The following is a 25,676-nucleotide window of genomic DNA, read 5'->3' on the forward strand; positions in this document are numbered from 1 at the left end:
AGGCAAACAGACGGAAGTACCCCTTAGACAATTATATAGATAGGTGGTGGTAGTTTTTTTTTGTCCTGCCTCAAAACTGGAAGATGCCGTTTTATTATATTAACTATTTGTGGATATTCAATGGAAAATGGTGTAGAAAAAACTACTTGTGATTGAGAATCCCGTATACTGCGATCCATTAAACATTGTTCTCTGTTTCTACTGCATGCTATGTTTCTGCCCCTGTTCACACATGCCTGTGAATAACCTCACTGCTTGAATTTCCTTGCAGTTGCTTAGCACTCCTGATTGAATTCAACATCATTAGAAGAAGAATGCCTCGCCCTAAAAATTTTTTAGATGGGCAAATTCTTTATTGTGTGAACAGGGTGTGCACTGGATGCATGCAAAACTCCATTACCCATAGTTGGCTTACGGTATAATCTGCTACAGATTTAACCATTATTCACATGTCCTTCAACAAATATATCTAGAAAAGGGGAACTTGATCCTTGTATTCTGAAACAAACTGCAATTTTTTTTTTTTTTAAATTCGTTTATTAATTCCAGAATAAACAAATAATGCACACTTTAGCATTTATCATCATCAATTATACCACCGGATACAAAGAATTACAGATTATTATCATATCCAGAACTTACAGAGGTAATAAACTGTGCATGCTAAATCATTAGCATCTATAAAATATCTACTATACAATTTTAACCGTTAACAGTAAGTCGCCAAAAAGGAAAAATAGAGCTGAATCCTACTCCACAAGCGATGTCCCAGAACCACAAGCCCATCCTCCCGTGCATGTATCTAATCAGCGCAGACTACAGAGTATTATAAGAGGAGTTCCATCTACCCCAGACTTTTTCGAATTTACCTGGGCATCCTCTATTTTGGTACAGTGTTATTTCATATGGAACGACCGAGTTCACCAAATCGATCCAAACTCTGAGAGACGGGGAGGAACCACCCATCCACCTTAGCGCCAGTACCTTCCGTGCCAAGAAGAGCGTCTCTCGAAGAAAGATCCCAGTATAGTGATCCCAGGCCTCTGCATCCCACACCCCGAATAAGCAGGTCAATGGCTCAAGTGGAACAGGGATTGACAATAAAGATGTTAATAATGTCGTGACCTCTTTCCAATAGTGAGAAATTACCGGGCACCTCCAAATCATATGGATAAAATCTGCACCTTGTGCATGACATCGCAAGCAATCTGACGAATGGAGGCGACCCATTTTAAAGAGTCGCGTTGGGGTCAAATAGGTCTGATATACAATATACAGCTGGGTCATCCTGTTATTAACTGAAGGAGAAACTTTAGTTGGAGACTCTAGAATATCTTCCCATTCCTCTCCCATTGTATCAGGAAGAAGTCCCTCCCACTTCTTTTTAAGAGAGTTATAGTAGACCCATCTCCCACGGATAACAGATATGTATATAAAGAGGAAATGAGTCCCTGAGGACCTTGTGAGTTGAGAATGCCTATCAGAGGTAGAGATGAGATCGCTCGACCCGCACCTATATTTCGCATATATGATTGGAAAGCTGACCTTAGCTGTAAATAACGGAAGAATTGAGATCTTGGGATATTGTAGGTATCCCGTAATTGTTCGAAGGATACAAAAACCCCTTGGTCATATACATTGCCCACCGAAAGAACACCGTATGAGATCCAGAACTCAGTAGATGGGTGATTCAGTAATTCTGGGAAATAACTATTATGCCATAGTGGCATCTCAGCTATTACATCTGCAAATGTGATAACTTTTTTGATTTGTCTCCATATCAATCTCGCCAGCCGAAGCAAAGGCAGCAAACGGGGAGCATTAACTTTCTCTGTTTCCAGAAATCCCAATGGGCAATCAATCCGGGCAGAGTGAAGTAAATGACTCTCTGAATTAGGTAGAGTTATTAGGCATCCATTTGCTCAATGCCCTGGCCTGTCCGGCAAGATAGTATAAGTAAAAGTCTGGTAAAGCCGCCCCACCCCCCCTTTTTGGTCTCTGCAGAGTAGATAGTTTAAGTTTGGGTCTAGTCTTTCCCCATATAAAGGATGTGGTTAGAGAATTTAAATTTGCGAAGAAAGGCTTGGGTATTGGCATGGCACTGTGTTGGAGACAATAATTAAGTTTGGGAAGTAATATCATTTTAATTAAATTGATGCGGCCTGCAACAGAGAGGGGGAGTTTGCTCCAGGTTATAAATTTAGATTTGACCAGGTCTAATAGTGGGTAAATGTTAAGTTGTAGGTCTAGCCGACTATATTGGGACATATGAATACCCAAATATTTGAAACTGGAGACTACAGGTAGCGACGAGAGATTTTCAAGACAGGGTATCGGAGCATGAGACAGGGGCATTAGGGCAGATTTGTCCCAATTTATATAGAGACCAGAGAATTTACTAAATTTGTCGATGGTTGTTATTACTTGCGGTAGCGTTTCTTCTATTTTATCCATAAATATGATCATGTCATCGGCATAAAGACCGATGGTATCCACACGATCCGCAATATTAATTCCCTTGATATCTATAGAGGATCTTATACGTATTGCTAAAGCTTCTATCGCGAGGGCAAAGAGAGCCGGGGATAGGGGACACCCTTGACGGGTTCCCCTGTGCAAAGTAAAAGAATCAGAGATAGAATTATTCACAATTACCCGTGCCCTAGGATTCCTATATAGCGTATCTATCCCTCTAATAAATTTGTCCCCAAAACCGTATTTCCGTAGGCATGCGGAAAGGAAAGGCCACTCAAGAGAGTCGAACGCTTTGGCTGTATCTAGTGACGCCAGTGCCCAGTTATTATCCAGTTCTAAAGAGCTATATTGAATCACTGATTGGACCCGTCTAATATTGATGGAGGTACTTTTCCCGGGCATAAAGCCAGTTTGATCTGGGTGTATAAGGTCTAGTATGATCATATTTAGTCTGGTGGCCAAGATTTTAGTGAAGATCTTATAATCTACATTCACCAATGATATGGGGCGATACGACCCACACTCCAGGGGGTCCTTTCCCTCCTTCTTAAGTACAATAATATTTGCATCGTAAAATGTTTCAGGCATAGACTCTCCCTCCCACATACCCTGGAGCACCTTCAATAAAAGTGGTGCCAGATGGCTCAGATATTTTTTATAGAACTCAGCGGGAAACCCGTCAGGTCCAGGGGCCTTCCCGGTAGCCATGTCCACTATAGCATGTTCCACTTCCTCCAGAGTAAACTCGGCCTCCATAAAGGCCTGCTGAGCTGGACTCAGTGAGGGGAACGCTATGTCTGATAAATAGTCCACACACTCAGGGACACCAAAACCACCGTCAGATTTGTACAATGACTTATAGTAATTACAAAAACATCGAAGAATCTCTTCAGTTGAGGATACCAACGAACTATCAGGTGCCCGAATGTGTAGTACTGTATTAGAGGTGTTATGTTGGCGTACTAAAAAGGCTAGAAGTGTACTGGCCTGATTCCCCAATTCAAAATAGGATTGGCGGGTAAAAAATAATTTGCGCTTCGACTTAGTATCTACAGGTCCTTCTCAAAAAATTAGCATATAGTGTTAAATTTCATTATTTACCATAATGTAATGATTACAATTAAACTTTCATATACTATAGATTCATTATCCACCAACTGAAATTTGTCAGGTCTTTTATTGTTTTAATACTGATGATTTTGGCATACAACTCCTGATAACCCAAAAAACCTGTCTCAATAAATTAGCATATTTCACCCGACCAATCAAATAAAAGTGTTTTTTAATACCAAACAAAAAAACCATCAAATAATAATGTTCAGTTATGCACTCAATACTTGGTCGGGAATCCTTTGGCAGAAATGACTGCTTCAGTGCGGCGTGGCATGGAGGCAATCAGCCTGTGACACTGCTGAGATGTTATGGAGGCCCAGGATGCTTCAATAGCGGCCTTAAGCTCATCCAGAGTGTTGGGTCTTGCGTCTCTCAACTTTCTCTTCACAATATCCCACAGATTCTCTATGGGGTTCAGGTCAGGAGAGTTGGCAGGCCAATTGAGCACAGTAATACCATGGTCAGTAAACCATTTACCAGTGGTTTTGGCACTGTGAGCAGGTGCCAGGAAGCATGAAGTGCTCCAAAATCTCCTGATAGCTAGCTGCATTGACCCTGCCCTTGATGAAACACAGTGGACCAACACCAGCAGCTGACATGGCACCCCACACCATCACTGACTGGGTACTTGACACTGGACTTCAGGCATTTTGGCATTTCCTTCTCCCCAGTCTTCCTCCAGACTCTGGCACCTTGATTTCCGAATGACATGCAAAATTTGCTTTCATCAGAAAAAAGTACTTGGGACCACTTAGCAACAGTCCAGTGCTGCTTCTCTGTAGCCCAGGTCAGGCGCTTCTGCCGCTGTTTATGGTTCAAAAGTGGCTTTACCTGGGGAATGCGGCACCTGTAGCCCATTTCCTGCACACGCCTGTGCACGGTGGCTCTGGATGTTTCCACACCAGACTCAGTCCACTGCTTCCTCAGGGTCCGGTCACCTCTTCTCGCTGTACAGCGTTTTCTGCCACATTGTTTCCTTCCAACAGACTTACCATTGAGGTGCCTTGATACAGCACTCTGGGAACAGCCTATTTGTTGAGAAATTTCTTTCTGGGTCTTACCCTCTTGCTTGAGGGTGTCAATGATGGCCTTCTTGACATCTGTCAGGTCGCTAGTCTTACCCATAATGGGGGTTTTGAGTAATGAACCAGGCAGGGAGTTTTTAAAAGCCTCAGGTATCTTTTGCATGTGTTTAGAGTTAATTAGTTGATTCAGAAGATTAGGGTAATAGGTCATTTAGAGAACCTTTTCTTGATATGCTAATTTATTGAGACAGGTTTTTTGGGTTATCAGGAGTTGTATGCCAAAATCATCAGTATTAAAACAATAAAAGACCTGACAAATTTCAGTTGGTGGATAATGAATCTATAGTATATGAAAGTTTAATTGTAATCATTACATTATGGTAAATAATGAAATTTAACACTATATGCTAATTTTTTGAGAAGGACCTGTATATGTTGGGTGTATAATCTTTGGGAGGTAAGCCATTCCACCCTGTTACCATTGGTCTGATTAGCCACATAGGCGGCCTCCGAATCCCTCAGCCGCTGCTCCATCTCATCATCCTCCCTTGCCGTCACCCTTTTAATGTAGGAAATTGTGGAGGACAAACATCCCCTTAAGTATGCCTTTAGAGTGTCCCAAAACAGATTAAGATTCGAGGGGTCTGGGTGAGTAAAGACAAAACAGCTCAACTGATCAACCGTTCTATCACTAGAGTCTATCAATTTCAACCAGAAGGGATTCAATTTCCAAGGTATATAGTTGTTTGGCTGACCGTATTTAAATTTGAGAATGACTGGACTGTGATCTGATATTCCCCTATTACCATGTTCGATACTATCTACCCATAATGCCAGGTCACTAGATCCAAATATGTAATCTATGCGAGATAGAGACTGTCTAGTTGATGAATGACAGGTATATTCTTTTATTTCAGGGTGGCGTGTCCTCCATAAATCTAACCATCCGCTACTGCTCATAAATAGCGCCAATTGAGAGGGGGACTGATGAGGAGGTCCCCCAAACGTCTCCCCGTCTAGTCTCAATCTGTCTTTAAAATTATCCATGACTAAGTTAAAATCTCCCATACAAATAACACTAGCATTAGGATAACTTAGGGAGAAACCTATTGCCATGCGAAGAACCGATATACTAGCTGGGGGTGGGTTATAAATACATAGTATCACATATTCTCGCGTATTAATAAAGGCATGTACAAAAACAAAGCGACCTTCGGGATCACGTCGTGCTTCCCTAGCCTCCCACCTAACATTTCTATGTACCAACAGAGAAACCCCTCTGGAGTAACTAGTATGGAATGCGTGAAGGGACCACTGCACCCACGGCTTTTGTATACATTTAACTGTGTCTCTGGTCAGATGTGTCTCTACAAGGGCTACAATATGGGGATGATACCTTTTAATCTGAGAAAATACCTTGATTTTCTTACGGGGGGTCTAAATACCCCGTATATTCCACGTCATATATATAATCTCAGACCCCATATCTACGCTTAAAAAAAGGAATAACATACATCGCAACCCGGGCAGGGATCAGGAACATCACGCGGAGCACAAAATTATCATTGGCGACTAGCAAACATATCAAACCGTCAAAACTGGTGTAAAAACCCAAACAAAACAAAATTTGAACAGTGGAGGAGTATAATCTTACACTCCTACAGTCAGATAGAAAAGGGGATACCCTCACTGGAACCAGCGTCCGGTATTGTTGATAAGCTCAGCACCAATACAGAGAGCTCCAATTTGTGTTGCCATTAGGTAAGGAGAGCAACTTAGGAGTCCGGTACACTAGACCCCCTGCATGACCGCAACCATTCGGTTGCCTCCGCCGGATCAGTAAAGAACAGGGAGGAGCCTTTATGGACAATGCGAAGTCGAGCCGGATAAAGCATGGAGTAGATGATGTTCTTATCCCTGAGCTGCTTTTTAACCTCTACAAATCGGACTCGCTGCTTTTGAAGTTCCATAGAAAAGTCCGGGAAGATTGAAATAGTAGCGTTATTGAATTTAATAGAGCTCTTCTGCCTCGCCAAGCGAAGAATCGCATCTCTGTCTCTGCAGTTGAGGAGACGCGCCAAGAAGGGCCGAGGTGGAGTTCCGGGGGGTAGAGGTCTCGTTGGGACCCGATGGGCCCTCTCCACGGCAAATGTCGAGGAGAATCCATCTCCCAGGGAGGTTCTAAGCCAATCCTCTAGAAGTTGCTCAGGCTGCTGACCCTCCGAGCGTTCTGGCAGGCCAATAATGCGAATGTTATTACGGCGCAGTCTGTTTTCCAGGTCATCTGCCTTTTGCTTACATGCATTCACAGAGCCGGCAGCCTTTGAGAGCTTAGCCTCCATTGGGGTAATGGTGTCCTCTATCTGAGACACTCTTGTTTCAACCTCAGAGATACGTCCTCTCATAGCCTGCATATCATGTCACAAGCGGCCCACTTCAGTATGTACGTCTTCTATTTTCTCAGTGAGAGAGGACCTGGTGAGGGATATAGCTTGCATCAATTGCTCAGATGCTTGCTTAAGAGTGAGTTCGCCTTGTTCCCCTCCCTCGTTACTGTCAGAAGAGCGATTTTTGCGTTGATTCTGCGAGGGGTTATTTCTGAGGGTACGTACATTGTCAGGGGTATCTTCTCTAGCATATTTCCTCAACTTTTCAGCAGCCCCCCCTCCTTTAGAATGTTGCATGGCGACTAATAGAAGGTCCCCACAAAAGGATCAGGCTTGTGGTTATGGCAGTCTATTCTCCAATAGCAGGGCAGAGTCAGACACCAGGATATACCTCAAGGAGGCAGTTAGGCAGGGAATTACCAAGTATGTGTAGGAGCAGCAACTAAGAATTTATCCAGGCACCGAGTCCCAGAACAGCCCACAGCCCCCACAGGCAAAACAGCAGGGAGGGGGGATAATCCCTCCAGGGTTATGGCGCAGACAGGTGTTTATCTGATAAGGGGGGTGCAGGGCCCAATCTTCCAGGGCACACACCGTACCACCCCTTTATTATTGCAGGCTGTTGGCTCACCTCCTGAGCTGCACCGCGGCTGTACTATATAGCGCCGCTCTCCTTGCTGCTGGAGTGCGCGCTGTAATAATGGCTGCAGCCTTTCTAGGGACCGCCCTCCGCCCGGACCCGGCACCTGTTCTTCTCCTCGGTGTTCCACAGCGTCCCCGCTGTGTGCAGATGTCCGCTCTGTCTCAGGGGAATACACCCGGCCTCGGCTGCCGCCGGCGCTGTGTCCTTCCCGCCGGAGCCGCGCTCAAAGATGGCCGCCGCAACTCAGAGACTCCGCTGCCTATTCAGGCCGCTGCTACCACCGGCGTCCTGGGGCTCCAAAGTCGCCGTTCAGGGGGGTCACCGGACTCCCGAAGTCCATAAGCACCTCTCCAGCCGGTGCGGACTGCGAATCAGGGGGATTAATGGCAGGATTAAGACCAGGATAACGGGAGCCTCCAGAAGGTGCGTCCTCTCTCTCGGCTTACATAGCCACACCCCAAACTGCAAATTTTGATCGTTACAATTCAAAAATTCAAAAACCACTTGATCTCCTGACTTTTAAAAATTAAATCCTCAATGTAGCGTCTTGTCCACACAATCCTGTCATAATATGGATTAGATTTTGAAAACAAATAATGATATTCCCAACATATTATATAAATATTTGCCAAAGAAGGGGAGCATTTGCCCCCCATCGGGCAACCTTTAACCTGTTTACAATTTTTTTTTTTTTTTTTTAAATAAAAAAATAACTGTGGGATAGTAAAAAGCAGGGCTGTGGAGTCGGTAAGCCACAGTTGCGACTCCGACTCCTGGATTTTATCAGGTTCCGGCTTCGACTCCGACTCCTTCATAAATGGCCAATTCGTAACAATAAAATTACTGTTGTAAAATATTAACTTCGTGCTTATTCAGTTTCTCACCATCATATAAGTAATCAGACCACTTAGAGCAAAAACTGTATGTATTAGAATACAATTAGAATATAGCAAATAACTTTTATAAACTTTTCTAAACTCTTGTAAGTAAATATGCAATAAACACTGTTATGCAGTTAATAAGAAGAAATTATAAATTTGTCCTCAGAAAAAGTATTGCCTCTGTCAGATCCTCCTTCATGGATGCCCTCAAATCTGAGCTAATTATTTTGAGAGCAGAGAACAACCTCTCTACACTAATTTGGGTTGGTGGCAAAGCAGTAACCACTCTGACAATGTCAGGATACAGAGGAATCGCTTGTTGCACCGTTATTTTTGATGAACGGTCAAATTTCTCAATTTCTTTTAGTGCACATGAAAAATTCTGCTGAAATGTACTGGCTGTGTTCTTTGATGGGGATGACTCTTCTTCTATGCGGGAACGCTTTGCACGGTCCTTGTGATCCAAATATTTTTCGAAATTAAATTCTTCATCAGTTGATGAGGGTGAAGATGTGGCAGGACGATCAAGTTCTTCTTGTTCCTCCTTACTGTTCTGCAACCCTTTCATCCTTACTGCTATTTCAAACAAAGCTTCTTTTCCTTTAGTTAGCTGTTGATCATCTAGAAGAATCCGATGCATTGGGTCTACATAAACAGCTGCCAAAAGAATGTTATTTTGTAATAGTAGCTCCTTTCTCCGTTTCATTGATGTAGCAATGCCACTTGCAATTAACCCTCCTCTTTGGGACAGGCGAAACATCAGGTTCTTCCACTCCTTTAAGAAAATACCTGGAGTTAAGTCCTCTGCTTGTAATTTTTTAGTCACTGTAAATGGGTGCTCTAGCAATTTTTCCAGCTCAGTCACCTGATTCCACTGACTTTCATTTAGCGTCAGTTGAAGGTTAGCCATGTCTACAAGAAAGGTTTTCAGTTCAACCAAGCGCTGAATCATTAAGTACTGCCCCATCATGTGGCTTGATCAATAATTGCCCCTTTTCCAGCACGTCTCTTCAATATTGAGTCAAGTTTAGGGGTTCTGGCAACAGTAGCCAATTTTCTCACCTTGCCAATCGGTGCAGCAGCATGTCCTTCTTGCAGACTGTCTCTTTTATAGCCAGCTGTAGCGTATGCACAACATAGCGCATGTGATGAATGAAAGAACGTATTGACACACTTTCAACAAGATCATCTAAACTATCATGTTGCTGTTCATCTGAAGCAACTTCAGTTTGCTCCTCAGTTACAATTCTGTGTTCCTCTATTTCAAACATTTTTGTGTCTGTGGACCCAGAATGTTCTTCTAGCTGCTGGTCACCATCATTACTCTCATTCATTAGCTTAATAGTACTTATCATATTTGAAGCATTGTCAGTTACGACAGAAAGAACTTGCTCTTTTTTAAGTTCATAGTCCTGCAGAACCTTTTCCACCAATACCTGGAGAAACTCACTGGTGTGATGAGCTTTGGTGTCTTCTACTGCCAATGTCTTGGTAACTATTTCATTTTTGTCACAAACAAATCGGACATTGATGGCAAAATGGTTCACTCTGTGACGTGTGCAGGCATCCATTTTAAGAAACAGAAAGTGTCCCTTGAGAGTTTTTTTAAGTTCTTCCTTTTGTTTAAAAGCTTCTTCGATTACTATTTTCTAATACTCTCTCTCTCCAGAGAAACACCAAGCTTGCGGGCCATTTCCCCATTCAGACACATAAAAGCTGGTCTTGAAAATAATGAAATAGGCACACTATCCTTTACAACAAGCTCTATGATCTGTTTTTTAAATGTATCTACTGTCATTGTTACAGTAACTTTGTCACTGACAAAATATCTTGCAACTGATGGCTGCAAAATTCTCTGCTCCTTTGTTTGGCTGGAAGAGCTGGGCACTGGTTCATTGGTTTGGATGCATTCTTTCTCATCCACTGCTTTCAGTACTTCTGGATGAAAGCGCTGTAAATGTCTCTTTAGATTAGAAGCTCTGGTAGGAGCATTTTTATCTTTGCCTGAATATGCACTGATCTTTGCTTCACAGCATTTGTTTTTGTCTGGATCCTTTATACATAGTTTTCTATCTTGAGTGATGGTGAAATGTTCAAATACAGCTGATTTAATGTGATGCTTCTTTGACATTTTCAGGTTTTTCATTCTGCATTCACAATCCAAATGACAATTGTTTTTCCTAAAAACAATTGTACAAAATTATTGCCAGGTCGTACAACTGATATAGTGGTCAGTAATACTGTTATTCCTCATGTACTCACAGTTAACTGATGCAAAGTTTGTTGAAAGGATAATACTTCTTACAGTCTTCCTCTTCTGAGTAGCAGCTGTGAGATGCTTGGAAGACGCACACCTAGTAAACATCTAGTCTAGAGGAGGAGCTTTACCACTAAGAATTTGTAAGTAGGGGAGTTGGGGCAGCATGAGGTTAACCGCGTATAAAGGTACCTTCACACTAAGCGACGCTGCAGCGATACAGACAACGATGCCGATCGCTGCAGCGTCGCTGTGTGGTCGCTGGAGAGCTGTCACACAGACCGCTCTCCAGCGACCAACGATGCCGAGGTCCCCGGGTAACCAGGGTAAACATCGGGTTACTAAGCGCAGGGCCGCGCTTAGTAACCCGATGTTTACCCTGGTTACCAGTGCAAAATGTAAAATAACAAACACTACATACTCACATTCGCGTCCCCCGGCGTCCGCTTCCCTGCACTGACTGAGTGCCGGCCCTAACAGCACAGTGGTGACGTCACCGCTGTGCTGTGCTTTTACTTTACGGCCGGCGCTCAGTCAGTGCAGGAAGTGGACGGCGAGGGACGTGTGACAGACATCAGAGGGTGAGTATGTGCTGTTTGTTTTTTTTACTTTTACGATGGTAACCAGGGTAAACATCGGGTTACTAAGCACGGCCCTGCGCTTAGTAACCCGATATTTACCCTGGTTACCATTGTAAAACATCGCTGGCATCGTTGCTTTTGCTGTCAAACACAACGATACACGGCGATCTGACAACCAAATAAAGTTCTGAACTTTCCTAAACGACCAGCGATATCACAGCAGGATCCTGATCGCTGCTGCCTGTCAAACTCAACGATATCGCTAGCCAGGACGCTGCAACGTCACGGATCGCTAGCGATATCGTTTAGTGTGAAGGTACCTTAAGATTAGATAAGGGCAGTGGAGAACAGTGACACACAAGAAGTAAGAAATGTCTCTATCTCCAGCAGAACTGCTTATCACTGTTGTTCATAGTTTGATAGAACATATATATTTGAGTAACATTTATAAAATTCATATGAAAGTTATGAAATATTAATACATTTTTTTTAAAGCTGGAGTCTGTACATTTCTACCGACTCCACAGCCCTGGTAAAAAGGACACCACATTCACAATCTTAACTATGATCCACTCTGGCACCGTATTATACATTTGCATCACCCTGAATCCAGCCGATAATGTTTCCTGATGCGGCATAGATGAATAAAGCGAAATGACATCGCTGGTAACCCATCCATATTCTCGTTTCCATTTTAATTCTTTAATATTATTCAAAAATGCTTTTGTATCTTTGATGTATGTGGGGGTATGTGATACCAAAGGTTGAATAAAGCAATCTGCCCAGGCAGATAATCTCTCAGAGAAAGATCCAATGCCAGATGTTATATGTGTATGTATATATATATATATATATATATACAGGTCCTTCTCAAAAAATTAGCATATAGTGTTAAATTTCATTATTTACCATAATGTAATGATTACAATTAAACTTTCATATATTATAGATTCATTATCCACCAACTGAAATTTGTCAGGTCTTTTATTGTTTTAATACTGATGATTTTGGCCTACAACTCCTGATAACCCAAAAAACCTGTCTCAATAAATTAGCATATCAAGAAAAGGTTCTCTAAAGGCTTTTAAAAACTCCCTGCCTGGTTCATTACTCAAAACCCCCATCATGGGTAAGACTAGCGACCTGACAGATGTCAAGAAGGCCATCATTGACACCCTCAAGCAAGAGGGTAAGACCCAGAAAGAAATTTCTCAACAAATAGGCTGTTCCCAGAGCGCTGTATCAAGGCACCTCAATGGTAAGTCTGTTGGAAGGAAACAATGTGGCAGAAAACGCTGTACAATGAGAAGAGGTGACCGGACCCTGAGGAAGATTGTGGAGAAGGACCGATTCCAGACCTTGGGGAACCTGAGGAAGCAGTGGACTGAGTCTGGTGTGGAAACATCCAGAGCCACCGTGCACAGGCGTGTGCAGGAAATGGGCTACAGGTGCCGCATTCCCCAGGTAAAGCCACTTTTGAACCATAAACAGCGGCAGAAGCGCCTGACCTGGGCTACAGAGAAGCAGCACTGGACTGTTGCTAAGTGGTCCCAAGTACTTTTTTCTGATGAAAGCAAATTTTGCATGTCATTCGGAAATCAAGGTGCCAGAGTCTGGAGGAAGACTGGGGAGAAGGAAATGCCAAAATGCCTGAAGTCCAGTGTCAAGTACCCAGTCAGTGATGGTGTGGGGTGCCATGTCAGCTGCTGGTGTTGGTCCACTGTGTTTCATCAAGGGCAGGGTCAATGCAGCTAGCTATCAGGAGATTTTGGAGCACTTCATGCTTCCTGGCACCTGCTCACAGTGCCAAAACCACTGGTAAATGGTTTACTGACCATGGTATTACTGTGCTCAATTGGCCTGCCAACTCTCCTGACCTGAACCCCATAGAGAATCTGTGGGATATTGTGAAGAGAAAGTTGAGAGACGCAAGACCCAACACTCTGGATGAGCTTAAGGCCGCTATTGAAGCATCCTGGGCCTCCATAACATCTCAGCAGTGTCACAGGCTGATTGCCTCCATGCCACGCCGCATTGAAGCAGTCATTTCTGCCAAAGGATTCCCGACCAAGTATTGAGTGCATAACTGAACATTATTATTTGATGGTTTTTTTGTTTGTTATTAAAAAACACTTTTATTTGATTGGACGGTTGAAATATGCTAATTTATTGAGACAGGTTTTTTGGGTTATCAGGAGTTGTAGGCCAAAATCATCAGTATTAAAACAATAAAAGACCTGACAAATTTCAGTTGGTGGATAATGAATCTATAATATATGAAAGTTTAATTCTAATCATTACATTATGGTAAATAATGAAATTTAACACTATATGCTAATTTTTTGAGAAGGACCTGTATGTGTATATATATATATATATATATATATATATATATATATATATGCATGTATGTATATATATATATATATCTATAATATGTGTGTGTGTGTGTATGTAATTTTTGGGGAAATGTTTCTTTGTGTTTTGGGAATACTGCAATACCGTATATACTCGAGTATAAGCCGACCCCCCTAATTTTGCCACAAAAAACTTGGAAAACTTAATGACTCGAGTATAAGCCTAGGGTGGAAAATGCAGCAGCTACTGGTAAATTTCAAAAATAAAAATAGATACCAATAAAAGTAAAATTAATTGAGACATCCGTAGGTTGTGTTTTTGAATATCCATATTGAATCAGGAGCCCCATATAATGCTCCATACAGTTCATGATGGCCACATAAGATGCTCCATACAAAATACGCCCCATATAATGCCCCATACAGTTTATGATGGGCTCCATAAGATGCTCCATATCAAAATATGCCCCATATAATGCTGCACAAATGATGATTATGACCCATAAGATGCTCCATAGACACATTTGCCCCGTATAATGCTCCACAAATGTGGACTATGGCCCCATAAGATGCTCCATACAGATAGTTGCCCCATATAATGCTGCACATGGCCCCATCAGATGCTCCATAGACACATTTGCCCCGTATAATGCTCCACAAATGTGGATTATGGCCCCATAAGATGCTCCATACAGATATTTGCCCCATATAATGCTGCACATGGCCCCATACAGATATTTGCCCCATATAATGCTGCACATGGCCCCATATAGATATTTGCCCCATAAAATGCTGCACATGGCCCCATAAGATGCTCCATACAGATATTTGCCCCATATAATGCTGCACATGGCCCCATACAGATATTTGCCCCTATATAATGCTGCACATGGCCCAATAAGATGCTCCATACAGACATTTGCCCCATATGCTGTTGCTGCGATTAAAAAAATTACATACTCGCCTCTCAGGGCCCCGGCACTTGCTATATTCACCTGCTCTGCGTTCCACCGCTGACCGCCGCTGTGTCTTCCCCGTCCTCTGCACTGACACAGGCAGAGGGCGGCGCGCAATAATTGCGTCTCGGGCCCTCTGACCTGAGTGTCACTGCAAAGGATGCAGAAGACGCAGCGGCGCTGACGGTGGAACGGGGAGCAGGTGAATATAGTGCACTGCGTTATACTCACCTGCTCCTGGCGCGGGCCCTGCACGTCTGGTCCCTGGCGCCGGCAACTTCTTAATGTAGTGAGTGGTCACATGGTACCGCTCATTACAGTAATGAATATGCGGCTCCACCCCATGAGAGTCCATATTCATTACTGTAATAAGCGGTACCATATGACTGCTCATTACAGGAAGAAGCTGCCGGCGCTGGGGAACCAGGGATACCACGCCAGGAGCAGGTGAGTATTATTGCACAGCTGCCGCTCCCCTTCCGGCCCCTAGGGTATGACTCAAGTATAAGCCGAGAGGGTTACTTTCAGCCCAAAAAAGTGGGCTGAAAATCTCGGCTTATACTCGAGTATATATAGTATTGTATGCAGTGTAATTGGAGGTCTCCCATGAAGTTAAGTCTATGGATGGGCTTCATAGGACTCCGCTTGCCATGGTAAACCAATCAGGATTGTTACGCAGGGGTCTAATGGGAGCTGGTGCCCAATCACAAATGTGAACACACCATTTAAATACAGCAGTCAATGATTGATAGCAGTGTCTAAATTGTTAAATAGCAGAGATCAGAGCTTGCTCCTGTTACTGCTGTTACATGCAGTTACCAGCTGTGTAACACACCTGCTTAATTTGGCTTACGTCCATATATGTGAACCCCCAACATGGACATACAGATGCGCTAGGGAGTTAAGGGGCTACTCATCATATTAATTCTGGGAGAAGGTGTAGACACGCACCCTTTTGTGTGCTATATTCGTGATTCCTTTTTGTATGATTGTGTTCTTTTTACTTGTCTTCCCGCTCACCAAATTTTACCTGTATATTGCAGGCCTGTACAGTATAGGAAAAGAATCCCTTTTGGTGGAGTTGGCAAAAACATTTGAGTCTTGGATTGTCGTAAGCCCCCAGAGACTGGAATTACTCAATCTTTTAGAAATCGAAGATGTCTTTTCAGCATGTAGCAGAGATGGAAGAATTTATGTGGTGGAGCATTCTGAAGTAAAGTACTCTAACATGTTGAAATGGAATTCTGTCCGTCCAACCATTGCCATTCTTCCAACCAGCCGGAATGTAAAGGTGTACCACAAAGATATCCATGTGGTTCCATATTCTGACCACTCTTCATATGATGAACTAATTGCATTTGTTTCTCGATTGAAACCTTTGTCCATTATGCCTATTGTTAAAAAAAAGCCTTGTTTATCTCTCTTCAGGCCATACTTGAGTTCAGAGAAGGTAAACCCTTGCACAAAAATCCCCGACTCCGTTAAATCCTATATGAAATGTCAGGTACAGTCAAGTAAAGTGCACACTTATAAAGTTTTTAGTAGACAGAGTCCTTCTGGGGTTGAATTTGAGCCCATTGAAACAAATTTACAAAGTATCCCAAGCCTTAATGAGGCTGGTGAGAATTTGGAGAAGACGCGAAAGTCATTGCAGCAGATGATTCATACAAGAGAGGAGTATGAACCTGACCCATATAACCTAACTCTAAGTTATGGAAGAGCACCAGTACCACTGACTGAGTCTACTGCTCTTGTGTCTGACACTAGTGATGATCTATTGTCCTCTCCAACTTCTAACATCTGTGAGCTCTCTAAGAACGAGTTTGAGATGCCTTCATTTATCTCATCCTCCAATGACATGGATCTGACGATCATATCCAACTCCTCAGCTTTGTGTGAGCATACAATTCAGACTCTTAGTCTCAATGTGAATGATTCCTTAAACCATACACAACTTTCAATTTTACCCTGCAAAAAGCGAAAAAAACTCGATTCAAGAAACTTTCATCGCCAAGTAGAAAAATATGTAAAAAAATTTCTACATTAATGGGTCTCGAGTATTTCTTTCCTTTCCAATTTATAAGCCTGAGCTTATATGCTGCTTTTTTAATCATGCCTTCCTATTCAAAATATTTCTGCATGTCTTTGATGCCAAGAATGGCCTGCCATCACTAGTCAACAGCCCTGCTCTTTCCTGCATTACAGAGAGTCTATGGCTGGTTACATTTGCTATCCTGCTTTTCCAAGGTTTAGACTGGGGGTCCTATCGCCATACCTTCTTCACAAACAACCATGAGAAGGAAAAGTTTGTTGGAAGAAGCAGCTGAATGTGTGTACAGTATTGTCACTTTATGGGCTGGTGGAAGCATTTGACTATGATCTGATGTTAAAGAGGTTGTCCACTACTTTTACATTGATTTCCTATCTTTAGGATAGGTCATCAATATCTGATTGGCTGAGGTCCAAAACCCCCGACGATAAGATATTATCGGTGGACGCAGGCCTGAAGTAATCACTTGCAGATCTGCTCAGTCATCTGGTAGTGGCTGGAGCTTGGTACTGCACATCCACATTCTATTCAAATCAATAGGAGGCGGATGTGCTGTACCCTGCGGCAGCCATGGTCAGAAGACGGAACAGCTCAGTAAGTGATTACTTCTGGCCGACACCGATAACTGCTGATAGGCGGGAGTGCCACGTGTCGGACCCCAGCCGATCAGACATTGATGACCTATCTTAAGGATAGGTCATCAGTCAAAAAGTTCCTGAGAAAGAGACTCTGAAATGCAAGTTATCACCTCTGTTATGGAAATCATTGTGTCGACTTCTTAAGTGGGTAAAATTGGAAAGTGCCTTTTAAGACAACAAGCAAATTTTCCATCTTGGGTGTTAAGAATCCTCTTGGGTCTCAAAAATGAAGGATTTTTGTACATGGTATACTTTACAGATTGTTGCCTAGATAACTGGCCACTTCCGTTTCAGAGGGTCGCTGGTTACCTAGTTAAGGAGCACGTATTTGTAAGGCTACTTTCACACTAGCGTCGTGCACTGCACGTCGCTATGCGACGTTGCGGCGCACCAACGCTAGCTGTGAATGCGCCGCACAACGGGGGCAGTGGATGCAGTTTTCCAACGCATCCGCTGCCCCATTGTGAGGTGGGGAGTCGGGGGCGGAGTTCCGGCCGCGCATGCGCGGTCGGAAATGCTGGACACGACGCACCAAAAAACGTTACAAGCAACGTTTTTTGGTGGCGACGGTCCGACGCAACCGTCGCACGATGGTTGCGACGTGTGGCAATGCGTCGCTAATAAAAGTCTATGGAGAAAAAACACATCCTGCAGGATGCGTCTTTTCTGCAAAACGACGCATAGCGACGTGCAGTGCACGACGCTAGTGTGAAAGTAGCCTAAGCTGTTTGCTGTTCTTAAACTGGCTGGATTTGATCAGCTTCACTGTACCTGGGCTTCTTCAGTGCTGCAGAAGCAAACAGGGGACTCAAAGCTTTGGAGGGCACAGTTTGGGCAAGCCTACGGTCTCAACTGTGAATCTTCAGGAGCACCTCGCCTCTTCCCAGCAAGCAGGAATCCTGTATTCTCCTGAAGATTATGGACCAGATGTGGCAGCAGCCGTCTCGCCTATATGCTGGTCTTTACATGACAAACCAGCAGCTGGCACTTTCTATACTTGGGATTATTTGGAATGTATTCTCTGCTGTTGATCGCAATGAACGGTAGCAGATATGACAACAACCCAGTGAGGTAAAAAACAAACAAATTTGAGTTCTCAGGGTGCTATATTATAATCCTTGTTTTTTATTTTGGATTTTGCACTTTGGAAGCCGTCCTGCACAACTGCAGTGATCTGATTCAGGATCTAGGATTTGTCTGCATTGTAGGCAATGAGGAAGAGCCATCAAGACGTTTCAGGGAAACACAGGCTGAAGCGTCTTATTTCTTTTTACATTTTTTTCTGATGTCTCATGTGGCAGCTTTGCCTGCGGCTTTATATGCACACAGTGTCGCTTTTGCATTGCTCTGCATTCTTCTTGTTTTTTTTGTTTTTCTAGCGCTTTTTCTGTCGAGTTCCTAATGGGATCTGCCTCAAAAAGACGACTTGTGCGCATACCCCTAGGGTTATTCCGCAGAAGCATACTCATCATTTTGGTCTTTGTGAAGACTCCATTTACAAAATCTTCATCTTTTACAAGTTTACACACTGCAAACACAACTGTATTGACCGTGCACTTATAGTACGGTTGGGTAGGCATGATCCATTTGTAAATGGATGAATTATTGGGTTTTTATATTCTGGACTTTGCATATTTGCACATTTTGATATAAATGTATTTTTATCTATGTGGTTTGTGTAATTATTTTTCTACTGAATATTTTGGCACTGGTAACTGTCAGTAATGCAGGAGTGGCCATGAGATATGCTGTAAATCTGACGTCATCTCATCACTTCTCTAATGAGATCCCACATGTCTGGGTACATATGGTGCTCTTAAGTGCATTAGTAACTTTCTATATTTTCCCTTTTTTTTCTTCATACTGTTTAGGGTTACAGTTCTACTCTATAACTACAGTCTGTCAAATTTCCTCTATATTTGATTTTATACATGTTCACGATGGATTTCGCTTAATCATACAAAATAAAGATTACTTCCTTGATCCAGTTTTCTTCTATCAGAGCGAAATAGTATATTAATATATGTATAGCATATTAGATCTCTGTATATTCTCAAGTTACCTAATAGGTGCAGAAAATCTGCAACATCAGAAAGTCACTAAATACTCGTGGGAACGTTTTCTTTGGGTATCACAACATGCAAGTCACTAAGGGTCGTAACCAGTCACATTGTCGCGGTACTGTAGGGCAACGGCACACTTTTGGCTGCACTACCTGTGTCACGACTAAAAGTTACTGTGCGTCTCCTGCATGTTTAACAGCCTTCAAAAGTCCTGGTCCTTAGGGCTTATTCACATTTCATTTGTAGAACCAAAACCCAGAAATAGGAACTCAAGGAGAGAGAAAGCTACAGACAAGGGATTCATATAAATATGTCTTTATTTGGGTAGCAGTGAGTCAAATTACAAAGATATACTAAAATTTACCTTTACCAAAATTTAAAAAGAAGAGTGCAACATGAGACAACAAATCAAGGTACAATATGTAATTTAATTTTTATTTTACCACACGGATTAATTACATTGGTATTTCAGGTTTTTATTATTTTTTTGAGCACGTTGTAGGATTTCTGTGCCTTAACAACATAGATATTCCTTTCCCCCTTTTTTTGCTGTGGCACCTATGCACTTTATTTACTTTTAGGCACTGCCTTTATACAGCGTTTTTATAATTGTCTTATTTTTTGCTTGATATATTGTACTTTTAAAGAAGAAATTTCTTGTTCACTGTTCACTTTTGCACGCCCTGGAACTATCTACTTTTTATTCCGAACATATGGCTTATATTAAATATCATGTTTTTCTATATAATTAATTACATATTGTACCTTGATTAGTTGTCTCGTGTTGCACTCTTCTTTTTAAATTTTGGTAAATTTTAGTATATCTTTGTAATTTGACTCACTGCTACCCAAATAAAGACATATTTATATGAATCCCTTGTCTGTAGCTTTCTCTCTCCTTGAGTTCCTATTTCTGGGTTTTGGTTCTACTTTGTAATTTAGTGGTCTCCACTCTCCATTATACCACACTTCACACCTTATTTCTTATTTGTTTTACCTTCAGTGTATTTTATTGAATTATTGGTATATTTTCCATTTATTGTTTATTATTATTGTGTGTGTGGTTCCTTTTTGGTACATTTCATTTGTTCAGTATTTTGCATCAGTGTTTGCATGCGAAAACCAGGAGTAAAACTTAGAGAAAAACTATAAATGAAAGAGACCATCTTGGTTTTGGCAAAGAAATACTGATGAAATATACTAATGTGTGAATAAAGCCTTAATCTGTGACTGCTCTCCAGTTTATAGTTCTCTGTTCTCAGACTGTAAAGTGAAGGATTAATCAGTGGCCATCTCTAGGTCAACTGACTGGGGCATTGGTAGCATCAATTTCCCTTCACTGTTGCTCTAAAACGTCATATTAAAGAATGACTCCCATCAAAATTTTTATCATCTTAAAATATTTGTCATCGTATTTTATGACAGTGTACTTACAATTGCTCATTTTGCCTTTCTACCCAAATAATTCTTCTCTTTTCTCTGCTCTATGTAAAAACAGGAAGTCTCTTTCCCTGCATGAATCTCTGCTCCCTCCTCCCCAGACCCTTTTGACTCGCGCAGGGAAAATTTTACCTCCTGTTTCTACATAGAGCTTAAAAGGATTCTGCTAGACAGTTTTAAATCATGTGATGTCATAGACCTAGTGGAAAAGAGAAGAATTGGAAAGGCAATTGTGAGTACACAGTGCTATATAATACGATTACAATCTATTAATAGGATAAAAACTTTGATTGGAGAAGTGCTTCTTTAAAAATCTGGCAATTAATCTGCCGCATACAGTAAAATCACAGCAAAACCCAATAGAATAGATGTCAGTGACATATATAATTAGTACAGTGCATGTGCAGCTTCCTATACAAATATTGAATAAATTATTTTCTGGAAAAAAAAATGGCGTAGGCTCCCCCGAAGTTTAATTAAACTGTAGAAGGAAAATCAACAGCTGGGGGGGCAGATGTCTATTGACTGATAAGGAGGTAATACCCATTTAGCTTCCCTAGCTATTAACCCCTTTCAGACCTTAGACATATCCATACATCCCTGTGACCTGGCACTTATCGACCTGTGCCATATGGATACATCTCTGCGATTTTGCGCAGACAGATGCTGTGCACGCGCAATCTCTGCTGGGTGTCAGCTGATTCTCACAGCTGACTCCCAGCACTTAGTGCCAGGAGCGCTCCTGCACTGCTCCCAGCACTTTAGCCCCTTAAATGCTGCTATAGAACTCGATCACAGTATTTGGGAAGCAGGCAGAGGGAAAAAAGCCTGTTTTCCCTGGGATTGGAGACCCTGTGAAGTTATTGCAGAGTCCCGATAGTTACCAAAGCTAGAAAACTTGCTAGATCTTGCTCAGAGCATGATGAAGCAAGTTTGACTGTCAGTGCAGCACTGATAGCTTGCATAGAATAGGGATGCTACACAAGTGATCAGCCTACAAAAAATGAAAGTCCCCTAGTGGGATAAAGGAAAAAAGTGAAAATAAAATTGTAGTATATACTCGTGGATAAGCCAAGTTTTTCGGCCCCCTCTCGGCTTATACACAAGTCATTAACCCAGAAAGACGGGAAGGGGGAGCGGCAGAGCAGCGGGTCACAGAGGCAAAATGCAGCTAAAGCCTGTGACCACTGCTAAAGGGAAATGCATATTCACTTCACTTATAGACTTCCCTCTCTTCCCCGAGTGCTGCTCCCAACTCCGTTCTAGACTCAGGACCCCCATCCAGTATGCACCTTTGGGTAAGGTCTATAGGGGGATTCTTCGGCTGGAGGCCTCTCTGAGCTCTTCAGCCTCCTCTCCGGCGTTGTGGATCCAAGCAGGGTGTCGTGCTGGGCGCTCACGCGCGAGAACTTTCGGGCCTAAAGCCAGCGGCAGGAGGTCATGTCACACTTCGGTCGGCTTCAGCATGCATAGGCAGGATTCTTGCGTTCTACGCTGAAACGCATAGGCATTACAGCACGGATGGTGTTGGTGGGCCCCTCCCGCCATCCCCCACACCTGGACAAAGGAAGGAGCAGGTCCTCTAATCAACGGACAGGTGCTGGAGTCCGGTCGCCCATATGAGAGCCCTGGACAAGGAAGACCTCTCTGGTAGGACCACTGTGTGGTAAACCGCATGGAGATGTCCAGTTCCTAGCACCCTCCCAGTCCCAGTAAGTACTCTGTCACTGGTTGTCCATTCCGTGTGAAGGTTTTAGAGCTTTTTCCTTCACCCCTTTCTTGTAGGGGGACAAGGAACCTGCATCAGGGAGCAAGTCCAAGACTTCACGGAGATGTGCAGTCTGTACAAAAAAACTGGCCTCTTCGCAAAAGAAGACATTATGCAAGGAGTGCACTGAGAAAGTCATCAGGGAAGAGCAGCCATCCTTTATGGAAGAAACTAAGGGCCTAATCCAACAAGAGATAAAAAACCTTCCTGGCTGCTTTTTCCCAGCCCGCACTCTGTGTCCCTCCAGAAGCTAAGAGGAGGAAGCTTAATTTAAGGCCCCGTCACACATAGCGAGATCGCTAGCGAGATCGCTGCTGAGTCACAAGTTTTGTGACGCAACAGCGACCTCAGTAGCGATCTCGCTATGTGTGACACGTACCAGCGATCAGGCCCCTGCTGCGAGATCGCTGGTCGTGTCGGAATGGCCTGGACCGTTTTTTGGTCGTTGAGGTCCCGCTGACATCGCTGAATCGGTGTGTGTGACACCGATCCAGCGATGTCTTTACTGTTAACCAGGGTAAACATCGGGTTACTAAGCGCAGGGCCGCGCTTAGTTACCCGATGTTTACCCTGGTTACCAGCGTAAATGTAAAAAACAACAAACAGTACATACTCACCATCTGATGTCCGTCAGGTCCCTTGCCGTCTGCTTCCCACACTGACTGAGCGCCGCAAAGTGAAAGTGAAAGTACAGCACAGCAGTGACGTCACCGCTGCGCTCTGCTCTCACTGTACGGCGGCACTCAGTCAGAGCAGGAAGCAGACAGCAAGGGACCTGACGGACATCAGATGGTGAGTATGTACTGTTTTTTTTTTTTTTACATTTACGCTGGTAACCAGGGTAAACATCGGGTTACTAAGCGCGGCCCTGCGCTTAGTAACCCGATGTTTACCCTGGTTACCCGGGTGCTGCAGGGGACTTCGGCATCGTTGAAGACAGTTTCAACGATGCCGAAGTCGTTCCCCTGATCGTTGGTCGCTGGAGAGAGCTGTCTGTGTGACAGCTCCCCAGCGACCACACAGCGACTTACCAACGATCACGGCCAGGTCGTATCGCTGGTCGTGATCGTTGGTAAATCGCTATGTGTGACGGGGCCTTTAGAGGTGGAAGGGAATGATGACTCCCAGGATGAAACGTCGATCTAAACAAACCTCTGGAAGAAGGAGAATTAATCCTGGACTCGGAGGTCTCCCAACAGGAAAGATATTATTTCTCAGGTTATATAGAGGAACTCCTCATGGCAGTAAGGAGGACCATGGAGATTGAGGAGAAGACTGCCCAGATGGTAGAGGAAGAAATGTTCGGGGGTCTCCGTTCTAGGAAGAAGCAGGTATTTCCCATTCATAAAAACATTCGGGACCTGGTGCTAGAGGAGTGAGAGTCCCCAGAAAAGAGGCTAACCATTCCAGGGGAGATGAAGGACCGGTTCCCTGTGGACGACGAAACAGCATCATGCTGGTCAGAGTTTCCAAAGATCGACGTCCAGATTGCACGGGTAGCTAAAAAAAACACTACCATTTGAGCATGCCTCACAGTTGAAGGACCCTCTGGAATGCAAGATGGATGGGCTACTGAGGAAATCATGGGAAACCTCAGCATCTTTAAGGATTACCAATGCTGTATCTACCTGTGTGGCCCAATCAATGTACCGTTGGCTGGGGTAGCTGGAAGAACACCTGTCCACGGGTACTCCCAGAGAGGACATCCTAGCTTCTCTACCTCTCTAGAAGGCAACAGGTTCCTAGCAGATGCCTCTACAGAATCCATAAGAGTGGCAGCAAGATTATCAGGGTTATAAAACTCTGTGAGACAAGCACTCTGACTAAGAACCTGGAGCGGGGACATGACTTAAAAAATGAAGTTGTGTTCTATCCCCTTCAGAGGGAAATATATGTTTGATCCTACTCTCGACGAACTGTTAGAGGTTTCATATAAAAAGACCTTTCCTGAACATAGGAATACTATGAAAAGGCCCTTTCGCCCCCAGCAAGAGCATACACCTGAGTACAAGGGGAAGTGCAAGTCAGGTCGCTGGAGCTACCCAAAAGGGGGAAAAGGCAGAAATCTTTTTTTTCCCCACTCCCAGAGACAAAATAAGCCATGACTCCAGCACAGTAGGAGGTTGCATCTCAAACTTCCTTCCACAGTGGCACAAGATCTGTTCAGACCAATGGACTCTAACATCAGTCAGGGAAGGAATAAAGATAGTTTGCCTCATATCCTCCAAAAACGATAACGACAATGCGATTCTCCTCCCCAAAGCTACAGTCCACCTTGATAGGGGTAAAAGGCCTATTATCTACAAAGGTAGTCTCCATAGTCCCGGAAAGGGAAAGAAACGGGGCATTACTCAAACTGGTTCCTCTTAAAGAAACCAAACGGGTCCCACCAGGTTATACTCAATCTGTAACCCCTGAATCGTTAGATTCCATCATGAATTTTCTGTATGTTATGTATCAGGTCAGCAGTACCTCTGATTGGGCAGGATTTCGTCATGGCGACAATAAACCTACAGGATGCATATTACCACATCCCGATCAATCCAACTTCTTAAGATTCACAATTGCCCAGGGTGAGCACACAGTCCATTATCACCAGTTCAATGTCCTCCCATTTGGTCTATGCTTGACCCCACGGATCTTCACAAAAATCATGTCAGAGGTTATGGCATACATCAGAGGTAGTCACATATGCATAGTTCCATACCTCGATCTCTTAGTGGCTTCTTCCGTGCCCATGCTACAGGGACATCTACAGATGGCGACCCAGATCTTATCGTCTCTAGGCTGGATATTGTACCTCAAAAAATCAGGTATGGTTCCTGCAACAAAGACATTTCATAAGAGTCCTACTAGACTCACGCAGCCAAACATCTTTCTTGCCCAAACAAAAAATGGATCTTGTTAAAATCAAAGATAAAGGTATTACAGAGCAAGAAAGTGGTGTCATTAAGATGGGCCATGTCAGTTCTCGCATCCATGACATCCTGCATCCAGATGGTAGCATGGGTACAAGCACACAACAGAAACGCTTCAGACGCA

The 25,676-nt window shown here is 43.3% G+C and overlaps 2 protein-coding genes across 3 annotated transcripts in view; one reads left to right on the forward strand and one right to left on the reverse strand.

Annotated features, from left to right (window-relative positions):
- Positions 1 to 19,676, forward strand: part of DCLRE1B (DNA cross-link repair 1B) — a 67,121-nt gene extending 47,445 nt beyond the window's left edge. Inside the window, exons 5-6 of one of the 2 annotated variants that reach the window (XR_013223774.1) lie at positions 15,719 to 17,698; positions 18,088 to 19,673. Coding sequence is in view for 1 of the 2 variants with exons in the window: in XM_077294951.1 (XP_077151066.1) it covers positions 15,719 to 16,722 (1,004 nt within the window). In the remaining variant the exon portion in view is untranslated. Of the gene's footprint in view, positions 1 to 15,718 lie in introns of both variants that reach the window. The other variant, XM_077294951.1, reaches the window with a different exon arrangement.
- The window catches only part of AP4B1 (adaptor related protein complex 4 subunit beta 1), a 106,306-nt gene extending 80,943 nt beyond the window's left edge, over positions 1 to 25,363 (reverse strand). The window contains exon 1 of the mRNA XM_077294946.1: positions 25,342 to 25,363. The gene's annotated coding sequence lies outside the window, so the exon portion shown is untranslated. The remainder of the gene's footprint in view (positions 1 to 25,341) is intronic.
- Positions 25,364 to 25,676: the final 313 nt, after the last annotated feature.

The sequence above is a fragment of the Ranitomeya variabilis genome, chromosome 3 (genome assembly GCF_051348905.1).
Source record: "Ranitomeya variabilis isolate aRanVar5 chromosome 3, aRanVar5.hap1, whole genome shotgun sequence".
Lineage (NCBI taxonomy): Eukaryota > Metazoa > Chordata > Amphibia > Anura > Dendrobatidae > Ranitomeya > Ranitomeya variabilis.